At 49.0% G+C, this 26932-nt stretch overlaps 1 protein-coding gene across 1 annotated transcript in view; it reads left to right on the forward strand.

Annotated features, from left to right (window-relative positions):
- Positions 1–18634, forward strand: part of LOC142255256 (uncharacterized) — a 75267-nt gene extending 56633 nt beyond the window's left edge. Inside the window, exons 7-11 of the mRNA XM_075326783.1 lie at positions 1667–1942; positions 4308–4496; positions 15913–16107; positions 16464–16601; positions 18269–18634. Of these exons, the coding sequence (XP_075182898.1) occupies positions 1667–1942; positions 4308–4496; positions 15913–16107; positions 16464–16601; positions 18269–18330 (860 nt within the window). The 3' untranslated portion in view covers positions 18331–18634. The remainder of the gene's footprint in view (positions 1–1666; positions 1943–4307; positions 4497–15912; positions 16108–16463; positions 16602–18268) is intronic.
- The last annotated feature ends 8298 nt before the right edge of the window (positions 18635–26932 follow it).

Raw genomic sequence — 26932 nt, forward strand, 5'->3', positions numbered from 1 at the left:
GAAAAATACAGCAGGCTTAGATTTTGGCTGACTGGTGGCCTACAGTAGGGCAAATTGTTGTGATCCCACTTATCAGCAGCTTGCCTCCCCGACAGCCAAAGGATTGGCTGTTGTAAATCTCCCATTTACATTACAGCAATATCTGCGTGTAAAAGGGAATCTGTCAGGTGATTTTCTAGTACAAAACCAATAGTGTCCTGGAATAGGGCTTGGGTAGTCCCTTCAGGACCAGTAACTATTATTGCTCTACCTTATCCTGTTATCTTGTTGTAAGCCCCGGAGGATTCAGTGTCGCATGCTGGCTAGTCAAGCATATGTAAATCCAAACTGAATATGCTAAAAAAAAATAAAAAAAAAATCAACAAACGGTTCTGCACTAACTTGCCAAGCCATTTTCCAGTGCCAGGGAGGAATAAGCTCGTTGGGTTCTTACGTTGTATGGGTCTCGGGTACACGTAGAAAAAGAAAAGATGAACTTGCAGATATCCATAGAAGTAGAAAACCACAGCACATCCAGCGAGTATCGAAAAGGTGCTGTATTCAATTCCAACAGTGCATTATAACAGCGAGCAGAAAACCATGTGCAGGTTTCCTGTGAACGACGGCCGTTTCGGACCCGCCGAAGTACCAAGAGGTACGAAACGGCCGTCATCCCCAGGAGACCTGCACCCTGTTCTCTGCCAGCTGTTTTAATGCACTGTTGGAATTGAATAAAGCACCTTTGGGATACTCGCTGGATGTGCCGTGGTTTCCAAATTGAATATGTACTGCTCCCCAAACCCACCTCTCGGCAGTGATAGTAAATGACAGTGAAGATTTTTACTATTACTATTGCCAGCACAGAAGAGTTGTGCATGGGGAGCAGTACATAATTAGTTTGGATTTGTATATGGTTAACTTGCCGATGCAGGACACTGAATCCTACTCGGCTTATAGCGCGTTTGACTAGCCGGCGCGTTACACTGAATTCTCCAGGGCAAGATAACAACAGGAAAAGGTAGAGCAATAAAACTTACTGATCCTTTAAGGGTCCTATTTCAGGATACCATTAGTTTTATATTAAAAACCACCTGACAGATACCCTTTAATGTCACATTTCTCCATTTTGAGCCCTATTATTTTTTTTTTTTTTTTTTTAAATAAGCAACTAAATGTTGAGAAATGAGCCATCAGTGTAGACCTGTCTGTATAATCTCCTTACTTGACTCACCTGTATACACACAGCTGGAGTGATGAAGACGGATACAATGCTACGTCTCTAAATGACCCCTATTCGTAGAATAAAAGGTCATCCCCCAAACCGCCGAGTACAATTGTGGCAAATTGTGAGCACTGCTAAACAGCCCTTTATATTATTGCCTTTTTTTTTTTTTGCACATTTCCCCCCATATTGTTTAAAATATTCTCAAATTGACACATAATTTCATTTAAAAACAAAAACCTTTCATATTCCTTGTTCCCAAGTATGTTTTGCAGTGCTGTGTCGAAGGCTATAATGGAAATACTGTATCTTCACTGGTACAATGGCTGGCGTGCCACTTGTTATTCCCGCACACCTTCTACACCACACATGATTGCGTCACCACGTTACATGATTTCTTTTAATGCTTTTTAATAGATGTGAGCTCTCCTGACTGACACAGCAAGTTATGTCTCTCCTCTATAGTACACCGTAATATGCCCATGGAGGATGCCCTTGGTCTGATAGTTAAGGCATTTGGGAAAATTTTTGGTGAGCGTGAACAGCAGGAGCGTAATGAGATTTCACACAAAGCGGCTGATCTGGCGGATGACTACCTGGAGAGGGAACTCTATCAATCTTACAATGTCCCTCTGGACATTAGACACCTTCTCTTCCTCTTAAGCGATGGCAAATATTTATATTCTGAAGAGCTGAACTCAATCAGCGCCTACCTGAAGACCAGGATAACTGAGCTGGAAGGTACACTCAATGTTTGCCATCTTGACCCCCCCCCACCCTCCACCTATTCCACACGTACATGCCCAATCCCCTCTCCCTCCTGCTCACCCCCTGCATCGGGACTTACTCTAGAACTCACTCTTGTCCCTCAAAGTCACTTGTCAAAGTATGTAAGACTCATTGTTGTAATTCGGAGACACTCTCCTCTGATCTATGGTCTTTTTGCCACCATTTTACCATGTCTCCCAATTTGCCCGTGTGTTCCTGAGGGATTAATATGTGCAGTCTAAATGTATTTGATCTATTTCAGACACAGACGTACAAAACAAGTGTATAGTCTACGTGCTAATTCAGACGACCGTGACTCGGGCATATTTTAGTATTCATCTTGAAGCGTCAAGTCTTCCAACCTGAATGATCAGCGTAGATCAATATAAAGGCTCATGGAGACTCACACAAAACTTGGTTGGATCATGGACTGTCCACGGGTCTCCCGACATGAACTTGACAGCTTCACGTATACTTACGAGGCTTTCGCGATCGGGTCGGAAGACCTGTGGCCAGACTGTGCATTGTGCTCCCTGCTTGGACCAAGTTACACAGATAACGGCATGAACCCTTGTGCTTATAAAGACTGTGCAGCCGACGCTTGTAGCCTTCATAAGAATGCTAAAATGTTCCTGTATTATGGCCGTCTGAATGAGGCTCCACTTCTCATTAAATAGTAATTGTTGAATTTAATAATAATAATAATAATAATAATTCAATAAAATGTTAATAAAACAAAGCTGTAAGGCCACATGACATAACACTTTACCGCTTACCATCCAGTGCTTAAAATCTCGCGTCACGCGTGCCGAGTAGAGGCAGCAACATGACGTACGCTTTCATCATGATGATCTCTCCGCTACGATTAGTGCCCCTGTGAGATCAGAGGTGTGAGCAAACTAAAACATGGGCCATCTGCCCGAGATAGATGGAATCTGTCAGCAGGCTTTTGCTACCTCATCTGAGAGCAGCATGATGCAGACAATGAGATCCTGAATCCATTGATGTATCCCTTAGATTACTGGGTGCAGCTGTTGTGACACAATCAGAATTTTTAGATTTAGTCACGTAGCAGAGCTGAGAAAGCAAACCCCGCCCACACCTTGCTCTCTATAGACATTGTATATTGACAGTGAGGTGTCAGAGGGGGCGTGTCGAACTGCCATGCCCATGACTCTTTATTCCGAGCAATAAGTGTCTTCTTGGTTAAACAAACAGCAAATAAAAAGATCAGACTGTGACAATACAGGCATCCCAGAATTTTGTTTGTTAATCCTTGCAGCTTGCTGTCTAAAGGCCCTGTCACACACCGAGATGAATCTGCGGCAGATCTGTGGTTGCAGTGAAATTGTGGACAATCAGTGCCAGGTTTGTGGCTGTGTACAAATGGAACAATATGTCCATGATTTCACTGCATCCACAGATCTGCCAAAGATTTATCTCTGTGTGTGGCGGGGCCTTTACATGGCAAAACTCTGCAGACAGATTCACATTAAGCCAACATATTGATAGTAAAAATACATCAAATTAAGTCTAGATAAAGTCCAAATGTGAAGAAAAAAGTTAACATCTAATCATAAAAATAAAATATATAATATACAGTATATGGACACATATCTTATTCCCATTGGTGGAAACCTTTCAATAAAACCGCTAATAAGATTAACAAGAATCAAATGTAACCTATATATACGCCAAAGTGGTGAAAAGCCAACATGTCCTCATTCAGACAAGAGGGAAAAATCCTAATTAATCCTGTCCTTTTAGTCCATAACTGGCCTAATCTTCAGTGTTGCCGTAAATAAAGCTAATTTACAGCTTCATGTTACACAATCGATTGCACCTCATCCTCGCGTTAATTAAAAGTACAATTCACAGTTACACTCGGTGTAATTTATTAGTGTCATGCCAAACATTCCCTGCCACTTAAACCCACAGGGTTCACATTATTAGTGACCGAAACCAAACCCAAAAAAATAAATAAAATGAACCCCCTAAAAAAAATAAAAAGAGTAAAAAAAAAAAAAAACTGGATAAAAAAACAGCATAAATTTGTAATTCTGTCTGTAGAAATTATTTGTTAAACACACACGGCCATTTATTTATTTTTTTTTTTTTAATATGGATAATAAAAAAAATACAAATCCAGATATTAGGTTAGTTTATTTTTTATTAGATGTATTGTGGGTGCTCAAAGCTCATGATCTTGAGATATATATATCATTTATTTTCTGGTTATAGATTACCCTTGATTCTGCCTTATGTGATGCATCAGGTCTTTTATGTCTTTTTTTTTTTTTCTCCATTTTCTTTGCTTAACTTGATTGTTAAACTTTAGGTTTTGAAGAGGCGGACACCACTGAAAAGGGAAATGCTGCATATGACAGTCACTCCGGCACTAAAACACATCTCCTGGAGAAGCCTCCTCCGCTCCTCCCCACTCCTGCCCGAAATTCCTATGTCACACAGCCCAAGCCTTCTCTGCTCGGTGACCGACCTGCAGGCGCCGGGCTCCTTCCGACACCAGGTGCGCATTTTATATTGTATGGTTTTCATGATGAAATCTTAAAAGGGAAACTGGACAAATTCTTTGTGCGGTCCACTCAGTCCTACAAGGATGGCTTTAATCCACCTAGTAGATCCCCCATCACTGGGCCCCACTAATACAAAGAACGGCAGGGAGAAGCTGCCGTGCACCCATCTGTCTGACTAGTCTCCCATGTGGCCCGGTCCCCGGCAACCATCATGCAGCCGGTGTCTGATACACGTGTACCCACCTGTCTGACTAGTCTCCCATGTGGCTCGGTCCCCGGCAACCATCATGCAGCCGGTGTCTGATACGTGCTGCCCAGTCAATGGAACAGCATGTATCCGCTGTCAGGTTCTCTTTTGAAGAGGTTGCTACCTTTCAAAAAAGTTTTCATGAAAAGCAAAAAACAGTGGACTGTGAGTAAAATGCAGTCACTACTGCTGCTCCCTGCGGCTTGCATTGGTTGTAGCGCAGATGTCCTGAAGAGTGCTGCAGCCAATCAGTGGCTTCTGAGCGGAGCGTTCAGTCTATGCAGGCCGAGCTCGGTGACTGACTGTTGATGTGACAGCAGCGCTGCTGCCAATACCAGGTAACGGTGACGGAGACTCTGCACCGGAGCTGGGGAAGGAGAGCAAAGCTGTTTTATTTGTTTTTGCATAACTGTCCCAAGGATCATAATTTTCTGAAAAGGAACAACCTCTTTAATGCGCCCATACATGTTTTCTAGATGTCTGTTGTCTGCCTGACTCCTCTCTTCTGACTACTCAATGCACTTTAATATTTGGCTTGGCCAAGCGTTCATCTGCTTCCCAAAGCAAGAGGGAATTTGCCACCACATGACTTCTCTGGCGTCTCATCTCTCTCACGAATGAAATGATTAACATACCCCATCCTTCTCTCTCCTGACCTCATTTATCAGGGTAGAATCAGGAGGCCCCTTGTGCAATTTATATAATTATATCTGTTCGACAAAGTCAGTGGGTTCAGCTGCCTCAAATCTAAGAGGCCTTTAGCGTGGAAACCTCTGGACTCTTCACTCTTAGGCCTTGTTCGCACGTTCCTGCTGAATACTCTGCAGCAGCGATTTGACAGCACATGTGCGCTTCAAATCGCTGCAGAAACACTGCATAATGGATGCAGTTTTTCTGTAGAAAAAAAGCTGATTTCATGCGCTCTGGCTGCTGCCCCACCATAGACAGAGTGGCAGCTGCATCCAAAGTGCACAAATTAATTGACATGCTGCTTTTATGAACGCACGGATTTTGGTCAAAATTTTAGCACCCAAATCGCTGTGTTCAAAAAAGCAACGTGCGCACGTCTCATGCACAATCTACATAGATTTACATAAGCTTTTTAAACTCCCCTGTCTCCGGCCGCTGCTCTCTGCTGCATCCAAGCCAACTCATTATACTCATGCATATGCATTTTGCACTGCCACAGCCGACCAGGAAGTACCGTATTTTTCGGACTATAAGACGCACTGGACTAGAAGACGCACCCTGGTTTTAGAGGAGGAAAATAAAACTTTAAGCAAAAAAATGTGGTCATGACACACTGTTATGGGGCGATTATCTGCTGCTGACACTGTTATGGGGGTAATGTACCCAAATTTTCTACTAAGGTACCCCATCCTGGTAATGATCCTCCTGCCTTGTATATGATCCTGCTATAAACCCCCATCCTGCTCATATACACCCATCCTGCTCATATACCCCTATCCTGCTTATATACCAGCATCCTGCTCATATTCCCCCATCCTGTTCATATACCCCCATCCTATTGATATACCCCCCCATCCATCCTGCTCATATGCCCCCATCCATCCTGTTCATATACCCCCATCCTGTTCATATACCCCCATCCATCCTGCTCATATACTCCCATCCTGCTATATGCCCCCATTGTTCTCAAATACCCCCATCCTGTTCATATACCCCCATCCTGTTCATATACCCCCATCCTGTTCATATACCCCCATCCTGTTCATATACCCCCATCCTGTTCATATACCCCCCATCCTGCTCATATACCCCCATCCTGCTCATATACCCCCATCCTGCTCATATACCCCCATCCTGCTCATATACCCCCATCCTGCTCATATACCCCCATCCTGCTCATATATACCCCCTCCTGCTCATATACCCCCATCCTGTTCATATACCCCCATCCTGTTTATACACCCCCCATCCATCCTGTTCATACACCCCCCATCCATCCTGCTCATATACCCCCATCCTGCTCATATACCCCCATCCTGCTCATATACCCCTATCCTGTTCATATACCCCCCATCCATCCTGCTCATATACTCCCATCCTGCTATATGCCCCCATTGTGCTCATATACCATCCTGGTATATGGCCTGTATCCTATAGCACAGAGAAAAAAAAACAAACGTTTATACTCACCTGTTCCTCACTCCCTGCAGCACCGATCATCTTCCTCTCTGTGCCGTTGACCTGTGTGTATGTATGTGTGTGTGTGTGTAGCCGTCCCCCTGCAGCAGCACGCGATGTCTTCCTGTCTGTGCCGATCAGCTGATCAGCACAGATCAGCTGACCGTCACAGACAGGAAGACATCGCATGCTGCTGCAGGGGGACGGCTCCACACACGGGGACTGGTGAGTACACTGATTCACTGCACCCCGCGCTGATGATGACAACGACGACGACGCGCGGGGGGCAGTGAATACAGCCGCACTTGATCACTCCAGGCTGTAGTTGCCAGGGGTGATCATGCGGGCTGGCTGTTTACTATGCGCGCGTCCCCGCTCGTCCTCCCGCCCACCTGTCAGCGCCGGCTTCTGCGCTGAGAGATGGGCGGGAGGATGGGCGTGCATATGTAATGAGCGGGACCACGTGGTCACGGCAGGCGCTGCTGCTGCCTGATCGTGCCCCTGATGACCCGCTCCACCGCAGCACCTCATTCCCCGCAGCCACAGTCAGACCATAAGACGCACTCCCAACTTTCCCCCAACATTTGGGGGGAAAAAAGTGCGTCTTATGGTCCGAAAAAAACAGTAGCTGCTGAGGGAAGACAGCATCCGGGAGACTTCAGCACCATGGACAGCAGGGACAGGTGAGTTTATCTCCATGTGCTATCACAGCATATATAGAACCCACATGTGCTGTGAATCATATGCGTTTTTTACACGTCAGTGAAAAACGTCAGTGTTTTTCACTGACGTGTGAAACGGGTCTTACAGAAAGACACAGAGAGCTGCTACTTAATTAAGAAACTAATAAAATTAGAGTATCTTTTAGGTATATCTTAAGAATATGTATGTGACTATTAACTTGATTTGGAGGAGTTAGCAGGTTCCCTGTAGCTGTATAATGGACAAGGCTACGGAATAGCGTAACTTTTTTTTTTATTTCTTTCCTCCATAGAACATTAATAGAATGTAGTTCAGACTCAGGAGTTAATTATAGTTTGGACTCTAGCTAAATCCTCCACCATATGTGTGAAGCCAGCAGTGTTATACAGCTGACATCTGTCTACAACAGCAGCAACTAGACCTCACTCCAATAGCTGCTGATTAACCACTCATGTGCCTGTGTCAATCACTGACAATGGCATTCAAATTACTCATGAAGAAATCTTAAAAGAGAAACTTTGGACAATTTCTTCGTGAGGTCTACTCCTGACAGCGGATACATGCTGCCCGCGACTTAATTTTTTAATCCCCTTTAGCGGACTTGAACCTGATAATGTTAGCAGTTCTTATATATACATATACATATATATATATATATATATATATATATATATATATATATATATATATATATATATTTCTTCAGCGCTCTATTGGGAGACCCAGACGATTGGGGTATAGCTACTGCCCTCCGGAGGCCACACAAAGCACTACACTAAAAAGTGAAAGGCCCCTCCCCTTCTGGCTATACCCCCCCGTGGTATCACGGGTTCTCCAGTTTTCAAGCTTTGTGCGAAGGAGGTCAGACATCCACGCATAGCTCCACAGATTTTAGTCAGCAGTAGCTGCTGACTATTTCGGATGGAAGAAAAGAGGGCCCATATAGGGCCCCCAGCATGCTCCCTTCTCACCCGTTGATGGTGTTGTAAGGTTGAGGTACCTATTGCTGGTACGGAGGCTGGAGCCCACATGCTGCTTTCCTTCCACATCCCCCTGGGGGGCTCTGAGGAAGTGGGATCCTGCCGGCCTCAAAGCTCTGACGCCGGGCTCCATCCACAGACCCATTTGAACCTGCTGGATACGGAGCTGGAGTACCGTTCAGGGACATGGCCCTGCACCATTACAGGTACTCTGTGTCCCCGTACACACAGGCACAGCACACTCCAGACTTGCTGGGTGTGCTAGTGCGCCGGGGACAGTAAAGGGTTACAGTCACTGCAGCTTTGCTGAGTGACTTTGTGTTTTGGGAACTACCGCGCCGGACGCTCCGGGAGCGGCGGCGCGGCTGGGACTTGTAGTTCGCCGGGGACTGGGCGCCGACCGCGCTTTTACGGCGGCGGCGCTTATAAATCCAGTCCCCGGCTTCTGCGGCCTAGTGCCGCTTCGTTCCCGCCCCCTCCCTGTCACTCAGGGAAGGGGACAGGCGCTGAGCAATCAGCAGCGCCGAGGGCTGGAGCCTTTTTACATGCTCCAGCCCTCTCACTGCACACTGTCGGACGCCGGATTCCCGCTCTGCCTTGGGGGCACGCCCACGGCCCGCCCCTCCTCACATGAGCTGGGGAAGAAGCCGGCAGCCATTACTGCAGTCCGAGCTCGGACTTTCGGCACCAAGGCAGGACGGTGGCGACCATACACCCGCTTATAGGCGGGCGGTAAGAGGCACATAGTGCTGACCACGATATAACTGCAGTGTGTACATGTGTTGTTTTTTACTGCATAGGTCGCTATATGCCCGCTTGGGGAGCGACACATCAGCAGCAAGAAAGCAGGTGTGCTAAGGCACAGGCTTTCTAGGCTGCTTGTATTGCACGACTGAGGTGTTCATTTGTGTTTATGCTTATATGCTATACATTGCACTGTACAGTCGCTAGTCTTAGCTATATTCTCCTGGAATGGCTAGACTACAGCAGCAGAAAACCAAGGGTGCTGGGGCACAGGTTTTTTTCTATGCTGCTTGTATTGCATGGGCTGCATTGTGCATTTGTACTTGTGCTTGTATGCTATACATTGCACTGTAGGGTCACTCTTCTGGGCTATATTCCCCTAGATGACTAGTATACAGCAGCAGAAGAGCAGGGGTGCCAGGGCACAGGCTTCTATGCTGCTTGTATTGCTTGTGCTGCAGTGGTCTTTTGTACTTTATGCCTGTATGCTATACATTGCAATGTACGGTCACCAATCTTGGCTATATACTTCTAGATAGCTAGTCGGCAGCGGCAAAAAAGCAACACAGATTTCAGTGCTGTTTTTACTACATGGGATGCTGTTCATGACACCGTCCCATTGTGTGCATGCTCCCCTGTAGCACGTCGTCTGCCGGGGTCTCTAGCACTTCGTCTGCCGGGGCTCTACTAGTTGTGGCCAAAGAAACCTCCTGTCAACCCTGTCCATGGACAGGGACGGAGTAGTCATAATATAGAGACTTGCACCCATGGGCAATCTACTTGACCAAAAGGCAGCTCTTCAGGGCTTTGATACTGACATCGCTCTCAATCCGGATACACCGGGTGGTAACGCCATACGGAATGATCCTATACCGTCCATCAATGGAAGGTTGGATCTTTCTCCCTCAGCTCCCCCAGTGGAGATAGGAGACGAACAGGAGAAGTTCCTTTTTCAGTATCTCACGCAGATATTGAGTTTTTTTCTGGCCACGCTGACTTCAGAGAAGCAGTCCAGGAACACCACGCTTACCAGATAAGCGTCTTCTCCAAACGTTTTTAGGATACACGTTATCCCTTTTCCCCTGACGTGGTCAGCGCTGGACCCAGGGTCCAAAGGTGGATTCTCCAATCTCCAGGCTTGCATATAGAGCCATAGTTGCACTGGAGATGGGGCTTCACTTAAAGATGCCATTCACAGACAGATGGACTCTGGTTGAAATCTGTCTAGGAGGCTATCGGCGTGTCGGTTGATCCGGCATCCACAGCCGTATTGGCAACCTAACCTTTTCAGCTGTTCTTGCGCAGCTGACCTTGAGCAGGGACATCTGTACCGCAGAGGCGTCCGTAACCCCGCAATGTCTGCACTGCGACTTACCCTGTTAATACTGTCCTAAAAGTACAGTCGAGGTTTCGGTCCTTCCCAAGCTCCGGCAGGTCCCAATTGTCCTCGTGCAAAAGGGCTACAAAACCTCAGACGGGCTCAGATTCCGGCCGGGCTCAATCTCGCCCAAGGAAGGCAGTCGGAGGAACCGCTACCAAGGCGGTCTCCTCAGGACTCTCAGCTCTCTCTCTCTCTCTTTCCGCATCCGCGGTTGATGGCAGACTCCCCCGCCTTTGGCGACATTTAGCTGCCACAAGTCACAGACCGGTGGGTGACGGACATTGTGCTCACGTGCACAGGACAGTGTTCTGTTCTCGTCCTCCGACTCCATTCTTCAGAACGGCCCCACCTCTCCACCGAGCAGATGCCCTGCTGCAGGCGGTGGACGCGCTAAGAGCAGAAGGAGTGGTGATCCCTGTCCCCCCTCAGGAACGAGGGCGAGGGTTTGTACTCCAATCTCTTTGTGGCTCCAAAAATGGACGGTTCCTTCCGTCCTGTTCTGGTCCTGAAACTGCTCAACGAGCATGCGAACGCCAGGCGGTTCCGGATGGGATCCCTCCGATCCGTCATTGCCTCAATGTCTCGAGGAGACTTCCTTGCCTCAACAGACATCAAAGATGCCTATCTCCACGTGCCAATTGCTACGGAGCACCAACGTTTTCTACGTTTTGTGATAGGAGACGAACATCTTCAGTTCGTAGCTCTGCCATTCAGTCTGGCGACAGCCCCACGGGTGTTCACCAAGGTCATGGCAGCAGTGGTAGCAGTCTTGCACTCTCAGGGACACCCGGTGTTCCCGTACTTGGACGATCTACTCGTCAAAGCACCCTCCCTCGAGGCATGCCAACGCAGCCTGAATGTTACGCTGGAGACTCTCCAGACTTTCGGGTGGATCATCAATTTGGCAAGGTCAAATCTGTCTCCGACTCAATCACTAACGTATCTCGGCATGGAGTTTCATACTCTATCAGCCATAGTGAAGCTTCCGCTGAACCAGCAGCGTTCACTGCAGACAGAGGTGCAGTCTCTCCTTCAAGGCCAGTCGCACCCCTTAAGGCGCCTCATGCACTTCCTAAGGAAGATGGTGGCAGCCATCGAGGCAGTTCTCTTTGCGCAGTTTCATCTGCGCCAACGGCAATGGGACATTCTCCGCCAATGGGATGGGCAGTCAACCTCCCTGGACGGGAAGTCTCCCTTTCCCTGACGGCCGAGGACTCTCTGCAATAGTGGCTTATTCCCACCTCATTGTCATAGCCCCCATCCTGGGCAGTGGTCACGACAGATACGAGTCTGTCAGGGTGGGGAGCAGTTTGTCTCCGCCACATGGCTCAGGGGACGTGGACTCAGCAGGAGTCCACCCTTCAGATCGATGTTCGGGAAATCGGGGCAGGGTATCTTACCCTATTAGCTTTCCAGAAGTGGCTAGAAAGAGAGCAGATCCGAATCCAGTCGGACATCTCCACAGCGGTGGCATACATCAACCACCAAGGAGGGACACGCAGTCAGCAGCCTTCCAGGAAGTCCGGCGAATCCTCATGTGGGTGGAGGACACAGCATCCACCATATCCGCAGTTCACATCCCGGGCGTAGAAAACTGGGAAGCAGACTTCCTCAGTCGCCAGGGCATGGACGCGGGGGAATGGTCCCTTCACCCGGACGTGTTTCAGGAAATCTGTTGCCGCTGGGGGGTGCCGGACGTCGACCTAATGGCGTCTCGGCACACCAACAAGGTCCCGGCATTTATGGCACGATCGCGCGATCACAGAGCTCTGGCGGCAGACGCCTTAGTGCAAGATTGGTCGCAGTTCCGGCTCACATATGTGTTTCCACCTCTGGCACTCTTGCCCAGAGTACTGCGCAAAAATCAGATCCGATTGCAGCCGCGTCATACTCGTCGCACCAGACTGGCCGAGGAGATCGTGGTACCCGGATCTGTGGCATCTCACGGTCGGCCGACCGGGGTCACTACCAGACCGACCAGACTTACTGTCTCAAGGGCCGTTTTCTCCATCGGAATTCTGCGGCCCTGAACCTGACTGTGTGGCCTTTGTGTCCTGGATCCTAGCGTCTTCAGGATTATCCCAAGGGGTCGTTGCCACCATGAGACAGGCTAGGTAGCCCACGTCTGCTAAGATCTACCACAGAACGTGGAAGATTTTCTTAATCTGGTGCTCTACTCAGGGAGTGTCTCCCTGGCCATTTGCATTGCCTACTTTTCTTTCCTTCCTACAATAGGAGTTAGAAAAGGGCTTGTCGCTAGACTCCCTCAAAGGGCAAGTCTCAGCACTATCCGTGTTTTTTCAGAAGCGTCTAGCACGTCTTTCTAAGGTGCGCACGTTCCCGCAGGGGGTTTGTCATATCGTACCCCCGTACAAGCGGCCGTTAGATCCATGGGATCTGAACAGGGTTCTAGTTGCTCTCCAGAAGCCGCCTGTCGAGCCTCTGAAGGAAGTTTCCTTTTCTCGCCTGTCACAGAAGGTGGCGTTTCTCGTTGCGATCACATCGCTTCGGCGAGTGTCTGAGCTGGCAACTCTGTCATCCAAGGCTCCCTTCCTGGTGTTTTTTTCACCAGGACAAGGTAGTGCTGCGCATCATTCCGGAGTTTCTCCCTAAGGTCGTATCCTCGTTTCATCTTAATCAGGATATCTCCTTACCGTCCTTTTGCACTCATCCGGTTCACCGGTATGAGAATGTTTACGTTTGCTAGATCTGGTGAGAGCACTCAGAATCTACATTTCCCGCACGGCGCCCATACGCCGTTCCGATGCCCTTGTCGCTGGTACGCGCAAGAGGTTGCAGGCTTCTAAAGCCACCCTGGCTCGATGGATCAAAGAACCAATTCTGGAAGCCTACCGTTCTGCAGGGCTTCCGGTTCTCTCAGGGCTGAAAGCCCATTCAACCAGAGCCGTGGGTGCGTCCTGGGCGCTACGACACCAGGCTTCGGCTCAACAGGTGTGCCAGGCAGCTACCTGGTCGAGTCTGCACACTTTCACCAAACATTATCAGGTGCATACCTATGCTTCGGCGGATGCCAGCTTAGGTAGAAGAGTCCTGCAGGCGGCAGTGACATCCCCGTAGGGGAGGGCTGTTTTGCAGCTCTAACATGAGGTATCTCTTTACCCACCCAGGGACAGCTTTTGGACGTCCCAATCGTCTGGGTCTCCCAATAGAGCGCTGAAGAAGAAGGGAATTTTGTTACTTACCGTAAATTCCTTTTCTTCTAGCTCTTATTGGGAGACCCAGCACCCGCCCTGTTGTCCTTCGGGATTTCTTGGTTGTTTGCGGGTACACATGTTGTTCATGTTGAACGGTTTTTCAGTTCTCCGACGTTATTCGGAGTTAATTTGTTTAAACCAGTTATTGGCTTCCTCCTTCTTGCTTTGGCACTAAAACTGGAGAACCCGTGATACCACGGGGGGGTATAGCCAGAAGGGGAGGGGCCTTGCACTTTTTAGTGTAGTGCTTTGTGTGGCCTCCGGAGGGCAGTAGCTATACCCCAATCGTCTGGGTCTCCCAATAAGAGCTAGAAGAAAAGGAATTTACGGTAAGTAACAAAATTCCCTTCTTTTTTATGTGTGTATATATATATATATATATATTAGTTTTTATTTTTTTATTTTGCAACACCTGCTAACATTATCAGGTTCAAGTTTGCTAAAGGGGTAAAAAATTAAGTGAAAAAACAAAAATTGGGCGCAAAAGGAAGGGATTATACAAATATAATGGATGCATCTTTATGGGCAGAAAGTTGTATTCTTTGTGGTTCACATCTGTCTATGCCAGATGTTGGCAATCCTCGGTAGCGTCGAGCTGGCAGGATTCAAGCTTTGTACTTGTGCACATTTGATTATTAATCTTTTTTTTTTCTGATCTATGTGCAGTGCAAAAAATGCTATACAACATCTGTCCGACAAATAGTGTATACATTATGAGAATTGTTACAGCATAACCGTCATTTTAAGTTGCTTATTTTCATTATTTATTTATGAAATAAAAATTAAACCGATTATTAAAACACTTTAAGGAGCAGGTAGCGAGAGTTCCTGGGAAACTATGGAGCACTTTATGTAAAGGGTAACTGTACTTCAAAGTATTTTTTTTTCCAAGTTAGCTGTGCAAGTATTAAGGCCTAGGACACACGCCGAGAAAAACGGTGCGAGTGAAATGCGATAAAAAATCGCATTCCACTCGGACCAATATTACTCTATGGGGCAGCACCCATGAGTGATTATTTTCTCAGCCCTAATCAAACCGAGAAAACAGTCAGTATGCTGCGGGTGCAATGCGAGCTTGTTTCACTCGAACCCATTCAAGTCTGTGGGGTGAGAAAAACATCGCATTGCTCTCGTGTTACACCGGTGTAACATGAGAGCAGTGCAATTCTTGCATCAGCCGGCAACGGAGAAGATAGGGAGATAAATCCCTCCCTCACCTCCTCAGCGAAGGCCCTCCCCTCTGCAGCGGTGGTCTGATCACATTATCGGACAACAGTCGCATGACACTCGGCTCCCGCTGTGCTGTGGGCATGAGCTGAGTGTCATGCGAGGACTCGCACAAATCCAAGTGTGGCCTCAGCCTAATGACAATTAACAGTCTTTGGCCATGATACAGCTTGTATCCTGAATTTTCAGCAGTTTTTCCCTGTTCAGGTTCATTCTCTTAATTTGCAGTTGACTCTGAGTTGGTGGGAGGAACCTAGCTGCTATAAACTGTGCAGTGCACAGCGCTCAGTTGGCACATAAAGCAGCAGCACTGAGCTGTGTAGATGTGAAACCAGTTTTGGGATGAGGGAACAGACTTTGTTAGAAAGCTCCGCACGATATTTCTTTCTTCAGCTGCACAAAATAGAAATAAAGATTTTGTATTTCACAAAAATACAACAGTACCATTGTGCAAACCCCCCCCCCCATATACTAATGTGAGAAATGTTCCTTGTGGGATATAGCGGGAGTCTAGGATCATCATTTGGTACCCTATGGTTAGTGGGTGGCCCACAGTAAATTATTGGGCAGTTTGGAGAAAAAATAAAAACAAAGCCGTGGATTGTTCAGTGTTCACAAGCGTTGTCCAGGCACAGCGCCACTTAATGGGTGTGGCTGGTATTGCAGGTCAGCTTTGTACACGTGATTGTGCTGCCTGTAGTACTAGGAGCAGCCGTATATTCTCTGCTGTATTATGATTCTTATTGATCAGATGTTTGTGTTCAGGCTTTAAGACTGATCTCTCAGATGACGGCATGAGCGCGGTGTACGAAGCTAATATACAGGCAGTCGCTGCTGTGGCTGATGCCCTGGCCAAGCCTCCACCGCTCCTCCCTACTCCCGGCATGACCCCACTAATGTCAATCGGAAAACCATCCCTCCTACGTGAGAGACCCTCCGCTGGACTTCTCCCTACACCAGGTTGGCTTTTTGTTTCTTTTCCAATGTATTTTGGATCAACTGAATAGGGAAAACACAGGTTAAAGACAGTTATCCACATTTGAATAAATAAAGGGAGTGTGGAAAATTCTGTAAAGAAATGTTAGTTTTCCTGCGTTTTGATATTAAGAAAGAGGTCATTATCAGATTAGTGGTGGTTTGACACCTGGTTCCCCCATTGACTTTGCTGCTATTGCAGTATACAGAGCCAGGACAGCATGGCTCCGACACTGGGTAGTGGCCCATCTCATCCCCATTTAGTTCAATATGATCTGTGTGTTCATAATTATGTGAAGTCAGTCATCTTACTGAAGGGTCTTTACATCCCTTTGTTTTAGGAATCTCTGCACCAAAAGGCAAACCTCCACCTCTCTTGGCAATGCCCCCTAAAAGACCACCGCTTCTTGGGTTTCCACCTCATTCACCAGCAAAACGTCCATTGCTTGGGGAGAAACCTGGTCTCCTTCCAACACCACGTAAGTAATATTTACCTGATTGATGCTGTACAGTCACTGTTATGTACACTTAAGTGAACATGCAGGAGGCACTTGGGATGGGAGGGTAACTAGGGATGGTATATGAGCATATGAGCACAGATTTGGCCTCCTTCTTGAACAAGTAGAGACAATCTGCTTCTGTTAGTTCAGAGCAGCTCCTTCTCCTGGCATTGGGTCTGGAGAAGGAAGCATTGTCAGTGCTTCCTATATTGTATACACAGCACTTATTCAGCACTGTGTATACAACAATCAGGAGGGCAGAGATGGTGGTAAACCTTATCTGCCTTCTCTATGGAGAGTCTGGCTGTGTCTGACACTTGGCTTCCCTCTCCTGCAGCTGCACAGCATTCTACAGCTGTTTTTCTGCAATGCCGTTTTAGAATATCATTTGAGTAAAATCCTTGATGTTTTACAATCTATGGGCAGTCCAGAAGTAAAGCTATATAAAAACAGTAAAACCACAGTATTGGTGGAAAGGGGCTTGTCGTTTGATGTTTCATTGCATATTTAGAAATATGGGTAAGTTAAGAGCGTGTTCCAAAAACTTAAGATATTACTGCCTTCCACAAAAAAATGAAAAGGAGACAAAAGTATTGTATAGACAGTGAGCATTCCTAGAGATACAGCTGAATGTGGCAGAAAGAGGAAGCGGTCACCGGCGGCCCCCAGATTCATTAGTTGGAAGGTGGTCAAAGAAACTCCATGCCCCAACTCAAAACCACATACTGTTCATCTCTGTTGACCTCAATGCACAAAGAAAGTCAGCTCTAACATGCTGAAAAACATATAAAAGTGCAGGAAAGCATGGGGGTGACTCGCTGGTAGTGAAACGTGGTGGCTCGCTGATGTCTGCAGTGAAGCATGGCAGAGGCTTGCTGATGCCTGCGGTGAAGCATGGTGGCATCTTGCTGATGCCTTCGGCAAAGCATGGTGGCGGCTCACTGATGCCTTCGGCAAAGCATGGCGGCGGCTCACTGATGCCTGCGGCGAAGCATGGCGGCGGCTCACTGTCTGCGGCGAAGCATGGTGGCAGCTCGCTGATGCCTGCGGCGAAGCATGGCGGCGGCTCACTGTCTGCGGCGAAGCATGGTGGCAGCTCGCTGATGCCTGCGGCGAAGCATGGCGGCGGCTCACTGTCTGCGGCGAAGCATGGTGGCAGCTCGCTGATGCCTGCGACGAAGCATGGCGGCGGCTCACTGATGCCTGCGGCGAAGCATGGCGGCGGCTCGCTGATGCTCTGAGATTGCTTTGCTTCCGCTTGACACTGGAAAACTCCAGCATGTAGAGGACAAGATGGATACAATCAAGTATCAGGAAATCCTAGGTGAAAAAAAACATCAGGCCTTCTATCAGGAACCTGAAACTTGGGTGTTATTGGACCTTCCAACAAGACAACCATCCCAAACATACCACAAGTGGATATGGTAATGTGACTTATCACATTATGACTGTGCGCTCTCTGAATACCAATAACGGTAGCTTGTAAATCATGTAAGCATTAGACGCAGGGTGGTAAGTGTTCTGCTCTTCTCATAACCATGGTGGTCTCCTTTTACTTTTTGGTAAGATATATTTGTGAGATTCTTCATCTTGCCCGGGGTTACGTACCATTCTGATCTAACGTGTGCTGTCTTTTTTTTCCTCAGCGGTATCTATGAACCCCACGTCTCTTCTCTGGCCGCCAAAACCCAAACCTTTGCTGCAGTAAAGGCAGAAGATCTCCTGTCAGCATCTATTGTATACCCAGTTGTACTTGTAATTCAGTATTAGAGCAGTGCAGCAAAATTGTGGTATTTGTAAAGTCCCCTACATTCCTGACGGAGTTTTTATTTTTTTTTTTTTTGTTTTTGTTTTTTCAATTATGTGATATATACGGTTCCTCTTTAGATTGTTACAGAGTGGGAAGCTGAAGGTCAATATCAAGTGCAACGCCAGCCATCGAGAGAACTACTTTGTATATTTTATTTTCCTCATGAGCTTTTCTTGAAAAATAATACATTTTTTGTTTTACATAGCGGTGTCGAGTCTGAGTTTGTATCTGATGTAATGCAGCTCATGTTCATGTGTAGAAGGAAAGCATCTTGTCTCCGGCTCACTGTGCCTGGCCGGCCTTCTATCCTGACTGATTCACATTTAGGATTTGCTCCAGATTCTGCACCCCGAGTCCACAGCAATTTACAGTACAATACATGTGAACACTGCAGACCTTCCCATATGCAATGCTTTATGATACAATAGGGTTAACCCCTCTGCCCACCTCCATGGATTCACTGTGGATTTCCAGCCCTATGTAAACATGGACTTAGTGTGTAACCAATAGAATGACATCAAATGATATCCGCATTACTATGACACATCACAAGATAAGATATCAGAAAAAAGGAAAACCTTTTTCTAATGAAAACGTTCTTTATCGTTCCTATGGGAGACCCAGACATTGGGTGTATAGCTTCTGCCTCCGGAGGACACACAAAGTACTACACTAAAAAGTGTAGCTCCTCCCTCTGAGCCTATACACCCCCTAGAGAACCAGATCTAGCCAGTTTATTGCTTTGTGTTCAGGAGGCATACATCCACACATGCATTCTCATCTGATTTTTCATTTTTGGAAAGAGTTTGAAGAAAAGCGGGTCCTCTGGACCCCCGGCATGTCCCTTCTCACCCCACTGTGTCGGCGGTGCTGTTAAGGTTGATTCCAAGGCTGGAGCCTTACATGCCGTGCTCCTTCACCATCCCTCTGGGCTCTGGCTTGAAGTGGGAGCCAGCACGGTTCTCCATGCTTGGCAGGAGACCGGTCTCCATCCGCAGCCCTTCAGGATCCTGCTGGACCGGAGCACTCGCCCCCAGGGACTTGGAACCCTGCGTCTCAGCAAGCTAAGTACCTGAGACGTTTATATATGGGGGTCCCTTGTACTTTATTGTTGGGGAGAGTGTGTTGAGTGTTTTTTGTGACATTTCCGGCGGGTTCTCTGGCTGTCGCCTGAGAACCGCGCCGATGGTGCCTGCGCGCCGGCCGCACCGCTCAAATTTAGGCCCCGGCTTCGCCGGAGGCCTACTTTCGGTTTCACTGCCCTCGCATGTCATTCATGCAGAGGGACAGTGCGGCTCCGCCCAGCGGCCGTTCTGCACAGGGGAGGTACACTCCTCACTGGGTACATGTCTCCTCCCCTGTAGGTCTCTTTGGCCCTCCAGATCCCGCTCTCAGAGTGAGTCCCGCCCCCTCTCTTCACTCCGGCGCCATTTTCTCAGCGTTCTTCCCTGCGATCAGCGCTGGCTGCAGCATCCCTGCTGAGGTGCTTGGGGGTCCGGACTTTGGGATCTGGAGGGCACACAAACCGCTCCAGCGGTCTGGTAAGCCACAACCTCCGGTTGTGGACCTTCTGTATATACTCTTTGGGGGTCATTCTGGCAGAGCCCCCACTCCAGCAGCATGTCTCACACGAGGAGCAAGGCTCCAAAGCTGTATTCAGTATGCACTGCGTGTAAGCTCCTACTGCCGGAACCGAGCACCTATCCACATTGTGATGCCTGCTCTAACCTGACGATGCCTCAGCCTGGAATCGCCCCCCCAGTGGTCTCTCAGGCTGCTCCGGTCCCTGTGGCTGAACCCCCGGCTTGGGTAGAATCCTTTTCTAGGTCTATCTCCCAGTCTTTTGCCGACTCCATGGGACAGCTGTCCAGGACTTTGCTGAACATGCATCAGCCCCCTTCACAGGGTGCCTCTGCTGCTAGGGCTCTCTCAGCAGAGCTCACAGAGGATTCATCATCTGGTCCCAGACCCCGTCCTCCTAAAAGGAGACGCAGGGCTCCCTCTCCGTCCTCGTCCCGCGGCTCTGATTCAGGAGCTGACTCGCAGGACGAGGAGGATGCCTTTACAGGGGGCTCGGAGGCTAACTCCATGTGCCCCATTGATCTGTCCGAGAGTGACTCAGATGTTAGTGATTTGATTGCGTCCATTAATTCTGTACTGGATCTCAATCCGCCAGTGTCAGAGGAGCAACCCTCTCTGGCAGAAAAGCACCAGTTTACCTCGCCTAAGAGGACAAAGAGTGTGTTCTTTAACCAGTCCAGTTTTCAGGCCGCTGTGTCCAAGCCTAGGGCCTGTCCTGACAAACGCTTCCCGAAGCGTGGTTCTGATGACCGGTTTCCATTTCCACCTGAGGTGGTCAAGGAGTGGGCTCATTCACCAAAGGTAGACCCTCCGGTGTCTAGGCTATCAGCCCGGACTGTTGTATCAGTGGCTGATGGCACCTCTCTTTATGATTCCACTGACCGCCAGGTCGACCTTCTGGCCAAATCTGTATATGAGGCGGCAGGAGCCTCGTTCTCCCCAACTTTTGCAGCAGTGTGGGCTCTCAAAGCCATCTCTGCTTTTCTAGAGGAGATGCATTCCGTCGCCAGGGAATCCATGCCCGAAATGGTTGCTTTAACTTCCCAAGCTTCAGCTTTTTCATCCTATGCCATGTCTGCCATGCTGGAGGCTTCTCACCGCACTGCGGTGGCTTCGGCTAATTCCCTCGCTATCCGCAGGATCCTGTGGCTCCGAGAGTGGAAGGCAGATGCTTCTTCAAAGAAGTACCTTGCTGGGCTCCCTTTTGCTGGGTCCAGGCTGTTCGGTGAACAGCTGGATGAAATTATTAAGGAGGCTACTGGCGGGAAGAGTACTTCCATGCCACAAACCAAAACCAGGAAACCTGTCCAGGGTTGGAATCAGTCGAGGTTTCGTTCCTTTCGTTCCTCCAACTGGTCGTCCTCTAAGCCCTCGGCCTCGTCCACTAACTCCGCCAAGGACCAAAAATCCAGCTGGCGCACAAAAGCGCGTCCACAGAAGACCGCAGGAGCTGCTGCCACTAAGGCAGCCTCCTCTTGACTATCTGTCCGCGCCAGCAACGTCCTTAGTCGGTGGCAGGCTCTCCCACTTTGGCGACGTGTGGTTTCAACACGTCTCTGATCAGTGGGTGCGGGATATCTCCCACGGCTACAGGATAGAATTCTCTTCCAGCCCGCCAACCAGATTTTTTCTGTCCACTCCCCCCTGCTCCAAGGCCGCCGCCTTCTCTCAGGCCGTGGCATCCTTGCAGGCCAACGGAGTAATTGTACCGGTTCCCGCCCGGGAACGGTTCAGAGGTTTCTACTCAAATCTCTTCCTAGTCCCCAAAAAGGACGGTTCCTTCCGGCCCATCCTGGATCTCAAGCTTCTCAACAAGCATGTTCAGGTGCGGCATTTTCGCATGGAGTCTCTGCGATCAGTCATTGCCTCAATGACCCAAGGGGATTTCCTGGCATCCATCGACATCAGAGATGCCTATCTGCATGTGCCAATTGCAGTTTCACACCAGCGTTGGCTACGTTTTGCAATCGGAGAGGAACATTTCCAATTCGTGGCTCTCCCCTTCGGGTTAGCCACGGCCCCTCGGGTATTCACCAAGGTCATGGCAGCAGTGGTTGCGGTTCTGCACCTCCAGAGGTTGGCAGTGATTCCTTACCTGGACGACCTTCTAGTCAAGGCTTCATCCAGCGCAGACTGTCAGTGGAGTGTCTCGCTCACTCTCGCCACTCTAGCCCAATTCGGGTGGCTTGTCAATCTGCCCAAATCCACTCTGACTCCGACCCAGAGGCTCACGTACCTAGGGATGCAGTTCGAGACTCTGCCGGCACTTGTGAAGCTGCCCTTAGTCAAACAGCAGTCCCTCCAACTAGCGGTGCGCTCTCTGCTGAGGCCCTGCCGTTATTCCATCAGGCACCTGATGCAGGTGCTGGGTCAGATGGTGGCGTCAATGGAGGCTGTTCCTTTTGCCCAGTTCCATCTGCATCCTCTGCAGCTGGACATTCTCCGCTGTTGGGACAAGCGGACTTCCTCCTTGCACAGGCTAGTGGCTCTGTCGCCACAGACCAGGAGCTCTCTTCAGTGGTGGCTTCGGCCCCTCTCTCTGTCTCAGGGGCGCTCCTTCCTGGCCCCATCCTGGGTGATCCTCACCACGGATGCCAGTCTATCCGGCTGCGGAGCGGTATGTCTCCACCACCGAGCGCAGGGCACTTGGACTCCGTCCGAGTCAGCCCTCTCGATCAATGTGCTGGAAACCAGAGCTGTGCTTCTATCTCTCCTAGCCTTTCACCACCTGTTGGCGGGCAAGCACATCAGAGTCCAGTCAGACAACGCGACAGCGGTTGCCTACATCAATCACCAAGGCGGGACACGCAGCCGCCTGGCAATGTTGGAGGTTCAAGGCATCCTTCAATGGGCGGAGGACTCCAAGTCCACCATATCCGCAGTCCACATCCCAGGCGTGGAAAACTGGGAAGCAGATTATCTCAGCCGTCCAACCGTGGACAGTGGCGAGTGGTCCCTGCATCCGGCAGTGTTTCAGTCAATCTGCCGCAAGTGGGGCACTCCGGAAGTGGACCTAATGGCATCCCGTCACAACAAGGTTCCGGTTTACGTGGCTCGCTCCCACGATCCTCAGGCCTTTGCAGCGGACGCTCTGGTTCAAGACTGGTCCCAGTTTCGTCTGTCCTACGTGTTTCCCCCTCTAGCTCTCTTGCCCAGAGTTCTGCGCAAGATCAGAATGGAGGGTCGTCGGGTCATCCTCATTGCTCCGGACTGGCCCAGGCGAGCTTGGTACCCAGACCTGCGCCATCTGTCCGTAGAGGTGCTGTGGCATCTTCCGGACCGTCCAGACCTCTCACAAGGTCCGTTTTTCCGCCAGAATTCTGCGGCTCTCAGATTGACGGCGTGGCTCTTGAGTCCTGGATCTTGACGGCTTCTGGTATCCCCCCTGAAGTCATCTCCACTATGACTCGGGCCCGTAAGTCTTCCTCTGCCAAGATCTATCACAGGACTTGGAAGATTTTCCTGTCCTGGTGTCGCTCTTCCGGCCATTCTCCTTGGCCTTTTTCCTTGCCGACCCTTCTGTCTTTTCTACAGTCCGGTCTGCAGCTAGGACTATCCCTCAACTCTCTCAAGGGACAAGTCTCAGCTTTGTCAGTTCTGTTCCAGCGGCGTATCGCCCGGCTGGCTCAGGTCCGCACCTTCATGCAAGGTGCGTCTCACATCATCCCGCCTTACCGGTGGCCCTTGGATCCCTGGGACCTCAATATGGTTCTCACGGTTTTGCACAAATCCCCCTTTGAGCCTCTTAGGGAGGTTTCTTTGTTTCGTCTTTCACAGAAGGTGGTCTTTCTAGTGGCTATAACTTCCCTGAGGAGAGTCTCTGATTTAGCTGCGCTCTCTTCGGAGTCACCTTTTTTGGTTTTTCATCAAGACAAGGTGGTTCTCCGTCCGACTCCAGACTTTCTCCCTAAGGTGGTTTCTCCTTTCCACCTTAACCAGGACATTTCCCTGCCTTCCTTTTGTTCGGCTCCTGTTCATCGCTTTGAAAAAGCGTTGCATACTCTGGATCTGGTGCGGGCGCTCCGGATCTATGTGTCTCGCACCGCTGCTCTTAGGCGGTGCACCTCTTTTTGTGCTAACCACAGGTCGGCGTAAGGGCCTCTCTGCTTCTAAGCCGACCTTAGCCCGTTGGATTAGGTCGACCATTTCGGATGCCTACCAGTGTTCTCAGGTGCCTCTCCCGCCGGGGATCAAGGCACACTCGACCAGAGCTGTCGGTACCTCTTGGGCTTTCAGGCACCAGGCTACAGCTCAGCAAGTCTGTCAGGCTGCCACTTGGACTAGCCTGCATACCTTTTCAAAGCACTACCAAGTGCATGCTCATGCTTCGGCCGATGCGAGCTTGGGCAGACGCATCCTTCAGGCGGCTGTCGCCCACTTGTGAAGTTAGGCTCCGCCTACTTCTCAGTTTTTTTCTGTTTATTCCCACCCATGGACTGCTTTGAGACGTCCCAATGTCTGGGTCTCCCATAGGAACGATAAAGAAAAAGAGAATTTTGTTACTTACCGTAAATTCTTTTTCTTATAGTTCCATATTGGGAGACCCAGCACCCTCCCTGTTGCCTGTTGGCAGTTTCTTGTTCCGCGTGTTATCACCGGCTGTTGTCGTGGACAGAGTCTCCGGTTGTTCCGGTTCTTGCTCTGTTTTTACTTGTGGGTGGCTATTCTCCTTCAGCTTTTGCACTAAACTGGCTAGATCTGGTTCTCCAGGGGGTGTATAAGCTCAGAGGGAGGAGCTACACTTTTGAGTGTAGTACTTTGTGTGTCCTCCGGAGGCAGAAGCTATACACCCAATGTCTGGGTCTCCCAATACGGAACTATAAGAAAAAGAATTTACGGTAAGTAAACAAAATTCTCTTTTTCCTGGTGTAAAGAAATGAAGGGGTCAGTACCACAAACTAATGCACAGGTTCTCTTGTGGTGTTGCTCTGTAGCCCTGGTACACATACGCACACATACAGTCCTACCACATACAGTGCCTTGAAAAAGTGTTCATACCCCATGAACTTTTACAAAGTTCTGTGTGGCAGAAAACGACCACTGTAAATTACCCTGAAAACACCATCCCCACCGTCACACATGGTGGTGGTGGCAGCATCATGCTGTGGGGAGACTTTTTTCTTCAGCAGGGGCAGGGAAGACTGTCATAGCTGATGGGAAGATGGAGCTAAATACTGGAGGAAAACCTATTAGAGGCTGGAAAAGAAACTGATGTGTAGGTTCACTTTCCAGCAGGACTAGGACCCTAAACATCCTGCCAGAGGTACAATGGAGGGTTTATATCAAAGCATATTCATGTGGAAACCAGACTTAACAGCTGAAAGAAAAATTACAGCCTATTACCCAAAAGTCATAACTAGCTTTAATTTATAACAATTTTTTCAGTTAGATTAATAAAATGGTCACTTTTGTTTCAACACACTTTGCATATATCAATAATACAAGGAAATATAAGAAACTTTATAATATATCTTAAAGAAATCTGCCTTTTTCTCCACTTATGAGCCCCTTCTTTCTTTTCAATGCCTACTCTGAAAATGTAGCTCAAAACCATCTTGGTCAAAGTTCGGAGGACTGCGAGCACAATGCGGTATCTGGTTACACCTCCTATTCTAGTCTGCGGAGAAGAGGTGGAGCGAGAAGCCCCCTGATCAGTTACACACAGACTTGTGCTGCACTTGGACATGCTGCTGCTGCTTAATATTCTCCATGCTGCTGCTTAATATTCTCCATTCTGCTACTTAATAATATTCTCCATGCTGCTTCTGAAAATGTGCTATATGGCACAAAAAGGGTAGCAATCCTTCTGTGTGTGCAACATCATAACAGCTAGTCTTCTGAGATTAAATCCAAGAGACCGTAGCGCAGAAAAATGGGAAAGTTATTGCTCTTGTACAGATATGTCTTATTCTGAAGAGTTACCTGTAACCACAGGTACATGTTACTAAAACTGGATCTGAAAAGGTTAAAGGGGTTATCTGGCTTCTTTGACTTTTTTTTTTATTTCCCTGTTGGGCTACATTGGGGCAGGTAAGTAGCTAGAGACCACTTACCTGCCCTGCTGTCAGCCTCTCTCCCCCGGCTCAGAGCGGTCATGTGACTGCTCCTGCCGCGATTTTGCTGCTTCCGGTCATTTCATGTCAACATGGGCAGGGCCATGTTGACATGCAAATGTGGAACAGCATGTCGCCGCCCTGCTGGGCTGTACAGTGCGTGAAGTAACCGCCCCCTTCCCTGCACCCTCCCACACATTCCCCCGCACCTCTTTTACTCTCCAGTAACCTCCCCCTGCACTGCTGTGGGGTCCGTGACCTGGGGGAGGGGCCTGGCGGTGGCTGCCGTGGTGTCAGCGCCAGCACCGGGCCCCCTGCTCAGGATTACACATTCAAATGTACCGGCATCACAGATGCCGGTACATTTGAAAGTGCTGATGAGAAGCAGCGCAGCGCTGCTTCTCATCACTGTCCCTCCCGCTGTCTGTGCTCTCTTCAGCACAGCGGTGACGTCACTACTGTGCTGATATGTCCAGAGCACAGACAGCGCGTGAACGTGCAGGAGCGGCGGGGACCGAGGACGGGTGAGTATGTGTTCCCTATGAAGGTGGGCGGTGCAGAGCCATATGTGTGCGTGTGCAGAGCCATATGTGTGCGTGTGCAGTACAGAGCCATATGTGTGCGGTGCAGAGCCATATGTGTGCGTGTGCAGAGCCATATGTGTGCGTAGCCATATGTGTGCGGTACAGTGCCATATGTGTGCGTGTGCGGTGCAGAGCCATGCGTGTACGGTGCAGAGCCATGCGTGTGTGGTGCAGAGCATACGTGTGCGGTGCAGAGCCATATGTGTGCGTCTGCGGTGCAGAGCCATTTGTGTACGTGTGCGGTACAGAGCCATATGTGTGCGTGTGCAGAGCCATATGTGT

Source organism: Anomaloglossus baeobatrachus, chromosome 10 (assembly GCF_048569485.1).
Source record: "Anomaloglossus baeobatrachus isolate aAnoBae1 chromosome 10, aAnoBae1.hap1, whole genome shotgun sequence".
NCBI lineage: Eukaryota > Metazoa > Chordata > Amphibia > Anura > Aromobatidae > Anomaloglossus > Anomaloglossus baeobatrachus.